The sequence below is a fragment of the Tupaia chinensis genome, unplaced genomic scaffold (assembly GCF_000334495.1).
Source record: "Tupaia chinensis unplaced genomic scaffold, TupChi_1.0 Scaffold000028_1, whole genome shotgun sequence".
Taxonomy (NCBI): domain Eukaryota; kingdom Metazoa; phylum Chordata; class Mammalia; order Scandentia; family Tupaiidae; genus Tupaia; species Tupaia belangeri.
In genome coordinates, this window is record NW_006159458.1 from 1,253,927 (window position 1) to 1,266,638 (window position 12,712).

General features: G+C 37.3%; 1 protein-coding gene across 1 annotated transcript in view; it reads left to right on the forward strand.

Moving 5' to 3' along the window:
• Window positions 1–12,712, forward strand: part of TMTC1 (transmembrane O-mannosyltransferase targeting cadherins 1) — a gene marked incomplete at its 5' end in the record, with an annotated part of 320,118 nt that overhangs the window by 271,284 nt on the left and 36,122 nt on the right. Inside the window, one exon of the mRNA XM_014587030.2 lies at window positions 3,738–3,846. Coding sequence (XP_014442516.1) covers window positions 3,738–3,846 — 109 coding nt within the window. The remainder of the gene's footprint in view (window positions 1–3,737; window positions 3,847–12,712) is intronic.

Below are 12,712 nucleotides of genomic sequence, written 5' to 3' on the forward strand. Positions count from 1 at the left end.
AAACACACTGCGCATGTCTGTGAGTACTGACAGTCCGCAGTCTAGAGGACTGAAGGAAGGGAATCATTGCATGACCAGACCCTATGCAAGGTGCTAATCTCCCTCTATCTTTCTCACTCTCACATATGTGTACACACATGCTCTGTCATGAGTTAAGGAGAAAAAGTTGTAAATGTTTGTGGGCTAAATAAATGAATCAACAAGAAAGCACTTAAGAGAGCTCTAATGCAAATGTATTATAACCACATGATTTTGTAAAGTTTTTTTAAACTTTTATTTGCTGTAATTTTCTTTCTTTCCTCCTTTCTTTCTTCTTTCTTTCTTTCTTTTACATTCATTCACTGAACATCATCACAGCATACAAAATGCGATTATTCATCCAGAATGCACAGTATAGTGGGTTAATCATACATATTATTGTCAACAAATAATTTTTCATTTCTTGTCTCTTAAATGTATCTATATCTATATACACATATTTCCCCTATTTCTCATCCTCTGCCATAGCCACGTGATTTAAAAGCCACATCTCACGTACAATTCACTTAAGGATATAGGTGTCGTACCTGGTTCTTGAGGACAGGACTGTGCATTGAGAAGAGCCCATTAGGAGGTAGCTAGACTTTAATAAGGAGAGGATAGCATGGACAGCCACCTCCCTTGGGAAATGGCTGAGTGCCTAGCACATAATAGACCATGATAAATGTTTGCTAAATTGAATTGTTAAATCCAAGGTCTCTAGTGGAAAAAAATGACTTGGATTTTCAAGATCTGTGACTAGAAACTTCCTTATGGGTATAGTCACCTTGTAAAAAGTTACTTCTGACACTCAACAACTCAACCTTGTGGCATCAATATTAGTTTGTTTCTCTACATAACTTTATCCTACAGACACTGGACCTGTAGGGTGATTGCAGCAGAAGCTACTCATAGTTGCCTTTCATGATAGATGGAGTAGTTCTACCGAAACCGCAGTGTTTGCACACATCACCTGGTAATTCAAAACTGCAGAGTCTGAGTGCAGTAGGTCTGTCTGGGGCCTGAGATTCCGCATTTCTAACAAGCTTCCACATGATGTAGTTGATATAGTCCATGAATCACAGTTTGAGCAGCAAGAGTATAAGGATAGATTTTTATGTAGTTAGAATAAACAAATACAGAATGATGAAGAGCAAACAGTAAGCAGATTATTTGAATATAGATGAGTCATTTCACTTTTCTGAATGCAAATGTTGTCATTAGTAAATGAATATAATAATAGGACAGTAATACCTACCACACAGGATTGTTGTGAGAATTAAATTAATAAAATAATAAATTAGGTGAAGTTTTATAGAACATATGTTACATCATCATTGTTAAATCAACAAAAAGTAAAAGCATAAGCACGTAACTCTGGTAAACTGGTAACTAGTAAAGATGGGGGTACTAAGCTGAGTGTCTCCCAGCTATTCAAAAATGAGGAACGACATAGGTTCAATGCCATCCTGAACAATATAGTGAGACCCTATCTAAAAAGAAAAAACAATACATATATATGTGTGTGTATATATATATGTGTGTGTGTGTGTGTGTGTGTGTGTAATTAATGGAATAGTCCTACTGAAATCTCAGTGTGTGTACAGTGTACAGATCATGTGTGTGTGTGTGTATTTATATATATATGACTTTTAAGTAGTGTGCTTCCTATAGTGCAAAAAAGGAATTATGTTCTTCATTTTTCTTTTTTTTCCAAATAAAATGTCTAGCACTTAATAAGAGATCAGTATTTATGAAAATGTGTTAAGTCAAGTGTGCATTTTTACTTTAAATACATTGACATCAGGATAATGACACAATGTCCCCATGGTTACTTACAGGAAAGAACATTCACCAAGGAAGGCAGTGATAACTTTAAAGCCTTAATGTGAAGTGTAATCATTCGAAAGAGACTCAAATGAAGGAGAAAGAAGCAGCCCCAATTTTTAATAAAAATATGATGATAAAATAGCTCATTATTTTTTGCCAGCTAGTAGGTCACTATGTTTTCTAATTTAATAAATTATGTGTAAAATTTTTCTCTCTTAGATGTAAAATCAAGATTAACATTGGCAGTTTGGCTTGGCTTGTAGCTGGTAAATGGCTCAGCCACCATGAGGGATTCAGCCTGAAGTGGTACAGCTAGTACTATCAGGGTTCATATCATCTTCCACACCATTATAAACTGGCTCTTAGGTCAAAATTTCTCACTAACAAACTTGCAAACTATGAAATAAAACTCTCGTCAGCACTTTTTATTAAGCTTTTTTTTCCCCCTCTATAAAAATATAGAAAGACTATATTTTTAACATGGTTTCATGTTGCAGTCCTCCCTGCAGTCTTTCCTACCTAGCTAGGATCGTGGGCATGCATGCATTCAGTATGTACAGATCAACCTGGAAATGAAATCATCTTCCATATCACAGCGGGGCCAGCCTTTTTTTTTTTTTTTTTTTTTTTTTACTTTTTTATAATAGCCATTCTAACTAGTGTGAGATGATAGCTTGTTGTGGTTTTGATTTGCATTTCCCTGATAATGATTGATGTTGAACATTTTTCCATACACTCATTTGTATGTCTTCTGTCAAGACATGTCTACTCAGATCATGTACCTATTTTTAAATTGGATTGTTTGGATTTTTTTATTTGTTTATTTTCTTCTGAGTTGTTTTGAGTTTCTTGTGTATCTTGGTATATGTATATTTCTTGTATATCCTTTGTCATGTGTATAGTTGGCAAATATATTCTCTCATTCTATAGGTTGTCTCTTTACTCTGTGGATTGTTTTCTTTGCTGTTCAGAAGCTTCTTAGTTCAGTATAATTTTATTTGTCCATTAAAAATGAAATCTTGTTGGGGCCAGCAGGTGGTTTGGTGATTAAAGCACTGGAATCCCACATAGTCTACCATGGTTTGAGCCCCATACCTGGCAGCATGCTCTCTCTCTCTCTCTCTCTCTCCCCCCTATGCTCTATGGCAAATTAATATAATAATAATAATAACAATAATAATAAGTAAATAATTCTAAAAATGAAATAAAATCCTGTCATTTGAGACAACAGAATGAGACTGAAGGATATTATGTTAAATAAAATAACCCAGGTATCAAAAGAGACAAATCTCATATTCTTACTCATATGTGGAAATTTAATAAGTTGACGTCATAAAAGTAGAAAATAGAATAGGCTGGAAAGAGGGGAAGAGAAAATTGGTTAACAGGTACAAAATTAAAGTTAGATAAGAGGAATAAGTTCTAGTGTTCTGTAGCTAGGGTAACCATGGGTAACAAAGATTTATTGGATATGTCAGAAAGAAAGAATTTTGAATGTAACCAGTATAAAGTAATGATAAATGATTGAGATGATATGTTAATTACATGGATTTGATCATTGTATGTTGGTTTCTTGGAAAATCACTTGTACCTCATGAATATGTTTAGGGATTATATATCTGCACTCTTAAAAAGTGCATAGCAGGAAATAGAAGGTTTAAAAAAGTAAGTGAATAACCTGCAGCATCATTACATCTTAACACACTTTCCACCGAGAATTCAGAGACAGAAACAGTATCTTGAGACAATCTCGTTTATTGGCAATAAAATCCAGAGTGAATCACCTGACCATTGATTAAAAAAAAATGAAATTTTATCAATAAAGTCAAATCAGAGGATTTAAACAAAGTTATTAAATAATATTATATTTCCTTCCTTATTTTGTGTAGGTCCCAGGAAAAAAAAGAAGAAGCTATCACCTTACTGAAAGATTCCATTAAATACGGTCCAGAGTTTGCAGATGCCTATTCAAGTTTAGCTTCATTATTGGCCGAGCAGGTTTGTGATTGTTCCTATTTAAATTTTACACAATATTTTTTAATGTTACTGGTGAGTATATAAATTACTGTTCTAAAGATTTTTATACTAATAATTTAATTTATAAGCCAACATTGGTCACCTAATCACTATGTCAGTTTTCTTCTTGATGGAAATTACAAGCTTGGGCTAGCTGGTGGTGTGGTGGTTAAGGCAGATAGATCCCACATGACTGACTGCACGGTTCAAGTCCTCAACCCAGACACTTGAAAATCGTGCCAGGCACATGAGTGTGCATGTGTGCCCAAAATCCTGAAAGGAAAGGAATGAAGAAGGGGCTGAGGCATGACCATCCCCCCCCATGAGTGATTTCTCACTTTCTGTTTCTCTCTAGTGAGTGCTTGTGCCCTCTGGCAGGTTTGTTTTGTTTTGTTTTGTTTTGTTATAAGCCTTGTTTTCTCACTGCAGTATTTTCTGTGTAGCATAGATGGACCTTTAGACAAAGATGGTCTATTATTGACCATTGATGTGCTTCTTGTCACATTGGGACAAAATTTATCAAGAACCACACAGGGTACTTGCAGTTTTTATTACTGTTTACTTGTCTTATTTTTCTGGTGAATTGCTAATGGAATAAGATCTCTGAACTTCATATGGCACCAATTACTGATAATCTTGTAGATCCAGTATTTTAATGTCTATTAGACCATCACAGAGGCTTTAAGATGGGTTCCTAACAGAATATTACTCATCGCATGAAACAAAAATGTTTTGAAATATGCCTCTTTATGGCACCAATTACTGATAATCTTGTAGATCCAGTATTTTAATGTCTATTAGACCATCACAGAGGCTTTAAGATGGGTTCCTAACAGAATATTACTCATCGCATGAAACAAATGTGTTTTGAAATGCCTCTTTTTTTACTATGTCCAAATGATTTGATACCACTTTTCAGGGTTTTAGATGCATGCCCCCTGTTATGGGGAAACAGATATAAGTTGTCTTCTCTAAACTGATGATACAGTTTTCTTGACATACGCAAGTGCCCTTGATAAACAGTAGATTCTGCTATCACACAATTGCCAGATTGTCTTTGAAATCAAGTTCAACATTTTTGCAAGATGCCCTGCAGCATTCAATTGATTTAAACTTAATGAATGATTTGATACTGCATGTCAGTTAGAGGGAACAATTTGCATTTTAAAAATCTGGGAGGTTTCATGAAGAAGCAAAAATTAGGACATTGTATGAATATGGAAGTGACAGAAATCATAACCCTAGTTTTTGCTCTAATACTCTTCAAAGAGTATAGGTGGGCTTTAGACCAAAAAAAAAAGAAGAAGAAGAACAACAACAACAAAATCCCTGTCTGTAGTAGGTGATTTGAATGTCTGTTTTAATTGAGTATTTAAGCTATAATGATCATGGTGTTCTGTGGTGTACACTGGCTGTCGTCATCTGCCTTTGGCTCTGCTGAAGCAGACAGAATGGGATTTCCTGAAAAAAGATTGATTTTGTCCATTAGGATTTCTTTTTCTCACCTCATCCTGACTCCTTCACTTTCATAAGAGCTTCATCCTGCCTGTGCCTGGCTGGCTGTCTTACAGTTACTCAGACACGCCAAGCATGCTTGTCTCTAAGTCTCTCTAACTGTTCCTTCTGCCTTCAACACTTCTCTCCCAGATATTGTTGAGTTTCCTTTCCCCTGTCGTGCTGATTTCTGTTCAAGTGTTACCATACCAGAGAGATCTTGTGTGGTGACCTTTTGTAAAAAGTAGTCTTCTACTGCCGCTCATGTTCTCCATCACCTTGTTCTGCCTTATTTTCCCCATACCATGTATCACCACATAACATACATTTATTTGTTTTTGTCTTTCACAATAGAATGTTTGACCTCATGAGAATAACTGTTTTATTTATGGCTGTATACCATGCTTGTCATGTATCCAACAACTAATTTTCATCAAGCGAATAAAGAATCAGTTTGAAAATAAGCACAGGTAGTACTTAGTGGAAATTTTACTCTTAGATTACAAGTAGAGCTGGACATGTGAACCACACTGTTTTGCAACAATTGTGCCTCAGCATGATGTGCTTCTCCTCTGTTGAGGGTCAGCATAAGAAACAGCCATGTGAAGACCAGCAGGTGGCATAATGATTGCATTACTGGACACCCACATAATTGACCTTGGTTCAAGTCCCAGACTTGGTGGCTTAAATCTCACACCAGACCCATGTGCATGCATGCCCAAAATCCCAAGAGGAGAATGGGGAAGAAGGGATTGTGGCATGGCCAGCCCACCAGGGAGTGATTTCTCACTTTCTGTCTATCTCTCCAGCAAGTGCATGTGGACTACAGCAAAATTCTCTCTATAAAAGAAAAAAGAAAGAAAGAAAAAAGAAAAAAACAGCCATGTGAAATTCTTTGTTGGAAACATAGGGTCAAGGATAAAGATGAGGCTACCACCTAGGATGTCATTCAGTTGGCTCATTTAGGACTCAAAGGAGAAATGTCTCTCATTTCAGCATTAGGGAAGGCTAGGCTTCTCTTAAAATTACAAGTTTTCAATCTTATTTTTAGTCCAGTGTATGAAAAATATTGCAGTTGCTTAGAAGAGCAACTCTTTTTCTTGCCTCACACCCCTTCTACTCCACCTCTCGCAACTACCCGCTAACCACCATCTGAACCATATACTTGGCTTTTCTGGATGTGCTGCTTTTGCTTCTTGGTTTGTTTGGGTGTTTTTTTTTTCCCTTAGTAATTTACTTTGTTCACTGTATGTCCTGTAGTTTTGAAAGATTCCTCAATTTCACTGTGTAACAATGAGGTACAATTGGCCTTTGTATCCATGGGTTGTACATCCATGGATTCAATTAACCATGGATTGAAAATGTTTGAATAAAAAATTGGATGCATCTGTACTGAACATAACAGACTTTTTCATTCTTTGTCATTATTCCCTAAACAATATAGTATAGTAACTACTTCCATAGCACTCAATCATATCAGATACTGTAAGTAATCTAGAGGTGGTTTAAAGTATACAAGAGGATATGCATAGGTTATGTGCAATTATTGTAACATTTTATATAGAGGACTCAAGCATCTGCAGTTTTCATGTTCTCAGAGAGTGGGGAATGGTGCAGAAAGGGTTCCTGAACTGATCCCCGGTGGATACGATGGATGACTGTATAAGTAAGTAAATAAATAAAGCATTATATTGATAGTTCCCAGTTTATATCTTTTTTTCCTAACTCACCAGCATAGATAATCAACATTTCATTTCACTTCTTGATGAAAATAACCTTTACAATATGTGACAAGATCATTTAGCTATTCCAGTAATAACACTGTGTGATGTTTTGGGGAGCTCTTTAGAGATATGAATGGAATTTACATCCATTCATGTAGTTCCATCTTCTCATAATACCATCTTTTTTTTTTTCCTCTCCTAAATCCTCCTCTTGCTTCAGATTTCAATTGGAGATCCACTCTGTCCTCCAACAACTTCTCTATTTCCCCATTTTGTGGTGAGCTATCTTTTCTCAGAGCTCCATTTATGGAAACCCATATCAACATGCAAACTAATAGCACATTTTTATTTCTTGAATTCATGTCTGCATTAGTATTAAAACTAAACCTTGTGTTTGATTTTTAGTCTTTTAGGCTTATCTTCTTTACTATGGCTACAGTGTGTTTAAGAAAAGCAATGTCTTCTTTGTATACCTCTAGCTTTCTAGGGCTTTAGCATAGATCACTGTATAATGCAGACGTTCATACAGCATCTCCTGACATAATTTACTTTGGGATTCATTTACCTGTTATGTGATATTGACAGCATTTGACAGTGAATTGCTCACCTGGTTCTAGACCTCACTTCACAGTAACCAACAGCACAGACTTGGGCAAGGAGTTTCTTACCTTTCTGAGATTTAGATTCCAAATCTGAAAACTGATAAACTCTCAAAATTATCTATACATATCCAATGCTTCTAACATTTTTAGAGTTTCTGATATCCTTACATCAACTAAGTGTTCATGAATACTTTATTGAATAACATAAGGCTTGACTTTAATTGGTGCTGTTATTTCCATATAAATAAAGCATGTTAATATTATGAAGAGTAATTTACCTTAATAAATATCCCAAAGTTTCCATTGTATTCTTTTTCTAAATTAATGAACTAGTCTAATCCCATGCAAAGTTACTTTTGTTTTTTTTAAAGATTTTTGCTGTAAGGCTTGTGTACTCACTAGAGAGAGGCATTGAGAAGGAAAGTGAGAAGTCACCATCTAGGGGGACAGAGGCAGTGAGAAGGAAAGTGAGAAGTCACCTTCTAGGGGGACAACCACACCACAATGCCTTCTTCTCCATTCTCCTCCTTGGACTTTGGGCATGCAGGTACACCACCTAGTGTGATTTTCAAGCCACCATATCTGGGACTTAAATCATGATCAGCCATGTGAGAGTCCAGCACCTTAACCACCATGCCACCACCATGCTACCTTCTGGTCATACAGAGTTACTATTTTTAAGATGATCAAGACATTTTAAATGAACTTGAAATCTATTTTAGCCCATACTACAGTATCTTTCCATCCAGTCTTTTTTTTTTTTCTTTAAGAGAGAGATTTTATGCTATAGGGCACATGTACTTGCCAAAGAAACAGAAAGAGAGAACTTACCCTCAAGCAGGATGGCCACACTGCAGTTTCTTCTCCTCTATTCTCCTCTTGGGATTTCAGGCATGCTTACACATGCACCCAACATGAGTTTAAGCCTCCAGGTCCAGGACTCAAACCGCAGTTGACTACATGGGAGTCCAGCAACAAAGCCATTATGCCATATGCTGGTCCCTACATTCAGTCTTATTATTAACAAATTTTGTAGAAGGTGGAAGCTTAAAAAGGACCACATATATACTTTTTTTTTTTTTTTTGAGAGGTTTTCACTACAGCGTGCGTGCGCTCGCCAGAAAGACAGAGACAGAGAGACAGAAAGCAAGAAATCACCCCCCAGGGGGGATGGCCACACCGCAATCCCTTCTCCTCCATTCTCCTCTCGGGATCTTGGGCACGCAAACACACGCGCCTGGTGTGAGTTTAAGCCACTGGGTCCGGGACGTGAACTGTGGTCGACTACATGGGAATCCAATGACATAGCCATTACGCTAACTAACTGCTGGTCCCAAAAAGGACCACATATATACTTTTTAATCAACTATGTTTAAGAAGTGTTAGATGGCTATTTAAAATAGATTACCTAGAACCTTATCTCTTACCATTAGAGAAAATCAACTCAAAATGGATCACAGATCTAAACAGAAGACCTTAAACTATAAAACTATTGGTTGAAAACACAAGGGAAACTCTTAGAGATATCGGAGTAGGCAAAGACTTCTTAAATAAAACTTCCAAAGCATAGGCAATAACCCCAAAAACAGATAAGTGGGATTACATCAGGTTAAAAAGCTTCTTCACAGCAAAAGAAACAATAATTAGAGTGAAAAGACAACCCTCAGAATGGGAGAATATATTTGCAAAATATGCCTCAGATAAGAGACTGATAAGTGAATATACAGGGAACTCAAGCAGCTTACCCCTCAAAAAAAGAATTAGTCCAATCAAAAGATGGGCAAATGAGCTGAACAGACAACTCTACAAGGAATACATATGAATAGCCAAAAAGCATATGAAAAAAAATGCTCAACATCCATTACCATAAGGGAGATGCAAATCAGAACCACAATGAAATACACCTAACCTCAGTCAGAATGGCTAGGATTTTTAAAATAAAGAATGATAAGTGCTGGTGAGGCTGTGGTGAAAAAGGAACTCTTCTACACTGTTGGTGAAAATATAAATTAATACAGCCACTGAAGGATATGGAGATTCCTCAAAAACTTACAAATAGAACTACTGTACAGTTCAACAGTTCTACTCCTAGGATAGGAATACATTAGTTGGAAAAACACTTGTGCATCCATATTTATGGTGGCATTATTCACAATTTCTAAGACATGGAAACAACCCAAATGTTCAAGAACAGATGAATGGATTGAAAATGTATGACACATATCCACCATGGAATACAACTCAGCCCTTAAAAAAAAATGAAACCCTGGCATTTGATAGAAAGTGGACAGATATGGAAGATTTAATGCCAAGCAAAGCAAACCAGACTATGAAAGAGAAGCATCAGATGTCCCCATTTAATATATATTGAATGTCTGTACTGTATGGCAGAAACTGAAAAGCTGGAAGATATAAAGCCATTGAGAGCAATTGTGGATAGTAGAGACAGTGTAGTAGGAGAATGGGCAGTGGAAGGGGAGGAAATCAAGGGAAAGAAAGGCAAAACATTTAACAGACACAAAAATATAAAATTATCTGTCATTATGTGTTTGGTAATGTCTTTGACTAGGCCGATAATGCAGTATATTCATGCTGGGAAGGTTTATTTTGTATGCTGTGGAGATGTGCAGTGATTAAATGTGGCCAGCTAGTGGCGTAGTGGTTAAGGCACTGGACCCCCAGTGGTTTAAGTCCTGGACCTGGCAGCTTGCAGTTCACATCAGGTGTATGTGTGCATGCCCAAAGTCCCAAGAGGAGAATGGAGGAAAAGGGATTATGGTGTGACGGTTGCCCCAGGGGGTGATTTCTCACTTTCTGTCTCTCTGGTGAGCACACATACCCTATAGCAAAAATCTCTCTTAAAAAAAAAGGAAGAAAAAGAAATTAAAAAAGAAAATAGGTTACTTTGGGCCAGCTGGTGGCATGGTGTATAAGGCAACTGGATCCCACTCGGCCATCTGTACAGTTTGAGTCCTGGACCTGGCGACTTAAAAACATGCTGGGTATCAGTTTGAGTCCTGGACCTGGCGACTTGAAAACATGCTGGGCATATGTGTGTGCATCCCCAAAATTCCAAGAAGACAGTGAAGGAGAAGGGATCATGCTATGGCAATCCCTTCCTGGTGGTGGGGGGGGGGATTCACTCTCGTCTCTCTATGGCAAGTGTGTACCCTATGGTTAAAAAAAAAGAAAAAGAAAGAAAGAAAAGAAAAAAATAAACTCAAAAAAAAAAGGAATTTATTTGAAAATTTCAAAGCTTCCTTTTCTCCTTTTGGCATTGATTTCAACATGAAAGAGATGGAGCAGCTGTTGGATATAACTTGGGATTGCCTTTCTCTCTCTGACTTTCAACATCTCATCTTCATGTTTTGGATTCTTTAGTTTAAAAAGGATGCTTCAGATACACAAGCAAGGCACAGAGAAACTTAGAAATGCATTTCGCTTAACATTCTTTGGTAGCAAATGAATTCATTTATTGGTAGTGCAACTTTATTAAAAAGCATCCCAAGTTTTCAGACCCCCAGAGTACATGAAAGCAGTATTTAGAAACCTCTTGTCAATCTGTGGCGTACTTGTGAAACAGTCTCCTCACCGAAGCATGTCATCTTCCAGTGTCATCGTCTGTGTACACTGCCCACACTTTCTGTGGTTGTGGGCCAATCTAATACTAAAAATCTCTTTCCTACACTCAGCTGAAATCACCCTTTTATAGGTAGTTTTTCAGAACCTGGATGAAAGAGTTCATCTTTGCCTGTATTTAATTTCAAGTATATCAGCCTATAATTTCTGATTTTCTAGGACTTTTTGTTTTTATTTTTGTTTTGTTTTATTGTTTTGTTTTTTTTTTAGTTTGGCACACTGTGTGGGCTCACCAGAGAGAGAGAGGGAGAGGGAGAGGGAGAAAGCACTCCAGTGAGGCATAGTAGATGCAATCTCTCTTTCATTTCTCCATCGTGTCTGGTTTTGGGGCACGCACACACACACACACACACACATACACACACACATGCCCAGCATGTTTCTCAAGTGGCCAGGATTCAAACCATGTGGTCAGCCACCTGGGATCCATCTCCCTGAAACACCAGGCCACAGAGCCAGCCCTCCTAGACTTTTCAGTTTCAGGGGTTTTTTTCTTTTATTTTCTGTCATTCATTGTGTTGACTCCTTTTATTAGCTATTTCATTTGGCAGGTTCTATAAGACTAGCTTTAGTTACTTATTTCAGTCTTTGGTGAGGGGAGGGGAGGAAGATGTTGCGGAGATCAGTGGCAGATAGAAAGCCCTACAGTGTGTCTGTAGAAACTCTCTCTAGGTTGACCCCCAGCATACCCAAGTCTTTGGGTAAAGTTTTTGAATCTTTGGTCATTTATTGAATTATACTGTCATCTATAATAGCTTTCCTCTCTCGGTCTTGTCTACAAAAATGTTAGAGACACTTCATCATAGGCTGCTGAAATCCATCTCCTCACATAAGGTTGTAACTTTATAAATCAAGAGAAGAAGGGTGGTTGGAATGCCTTGTCTCGCTGCAAGCACACTGCCATCTATTGACACCATTTTCCCACCTGGATGCCAGTAACGCCATGAGGGTACTAATCCCTTCCGGGATTTGTCTGTAGCTAATATTGTATTCCTCGTTCTGTTGGAGTTGGAAGTTGGAAGTACATCTGTTTGGGCCAAGCAGAGGATTTGAGAAGGGGAAATTTGAAAAATAGGTTAATACATTGAAGAGACATTAAGTAGTAGAGCTTACTAAGATCCATAATAGAATCTATATTTGCAATCGATAGATAATAGGATGCAAGGAGAAGGGACTGAGAAGTTTGAAAACATGTAAGGAAGAAAATCGTGTGGAAATACATGGGGCATTTTGGAGGAGATTTCTGATGTGAGTAATTGGGAACTGGTTTTTTTCCAGGAAGAAAGTGAAGGAAAAGGTAGACTATTGTGGGAAAAGACTTCCTATGTATCTGGGACAGTCAGCATAGGAAGGTTGAAGGAAAAGAAAAAGAGAAAATTAGGAACGCCA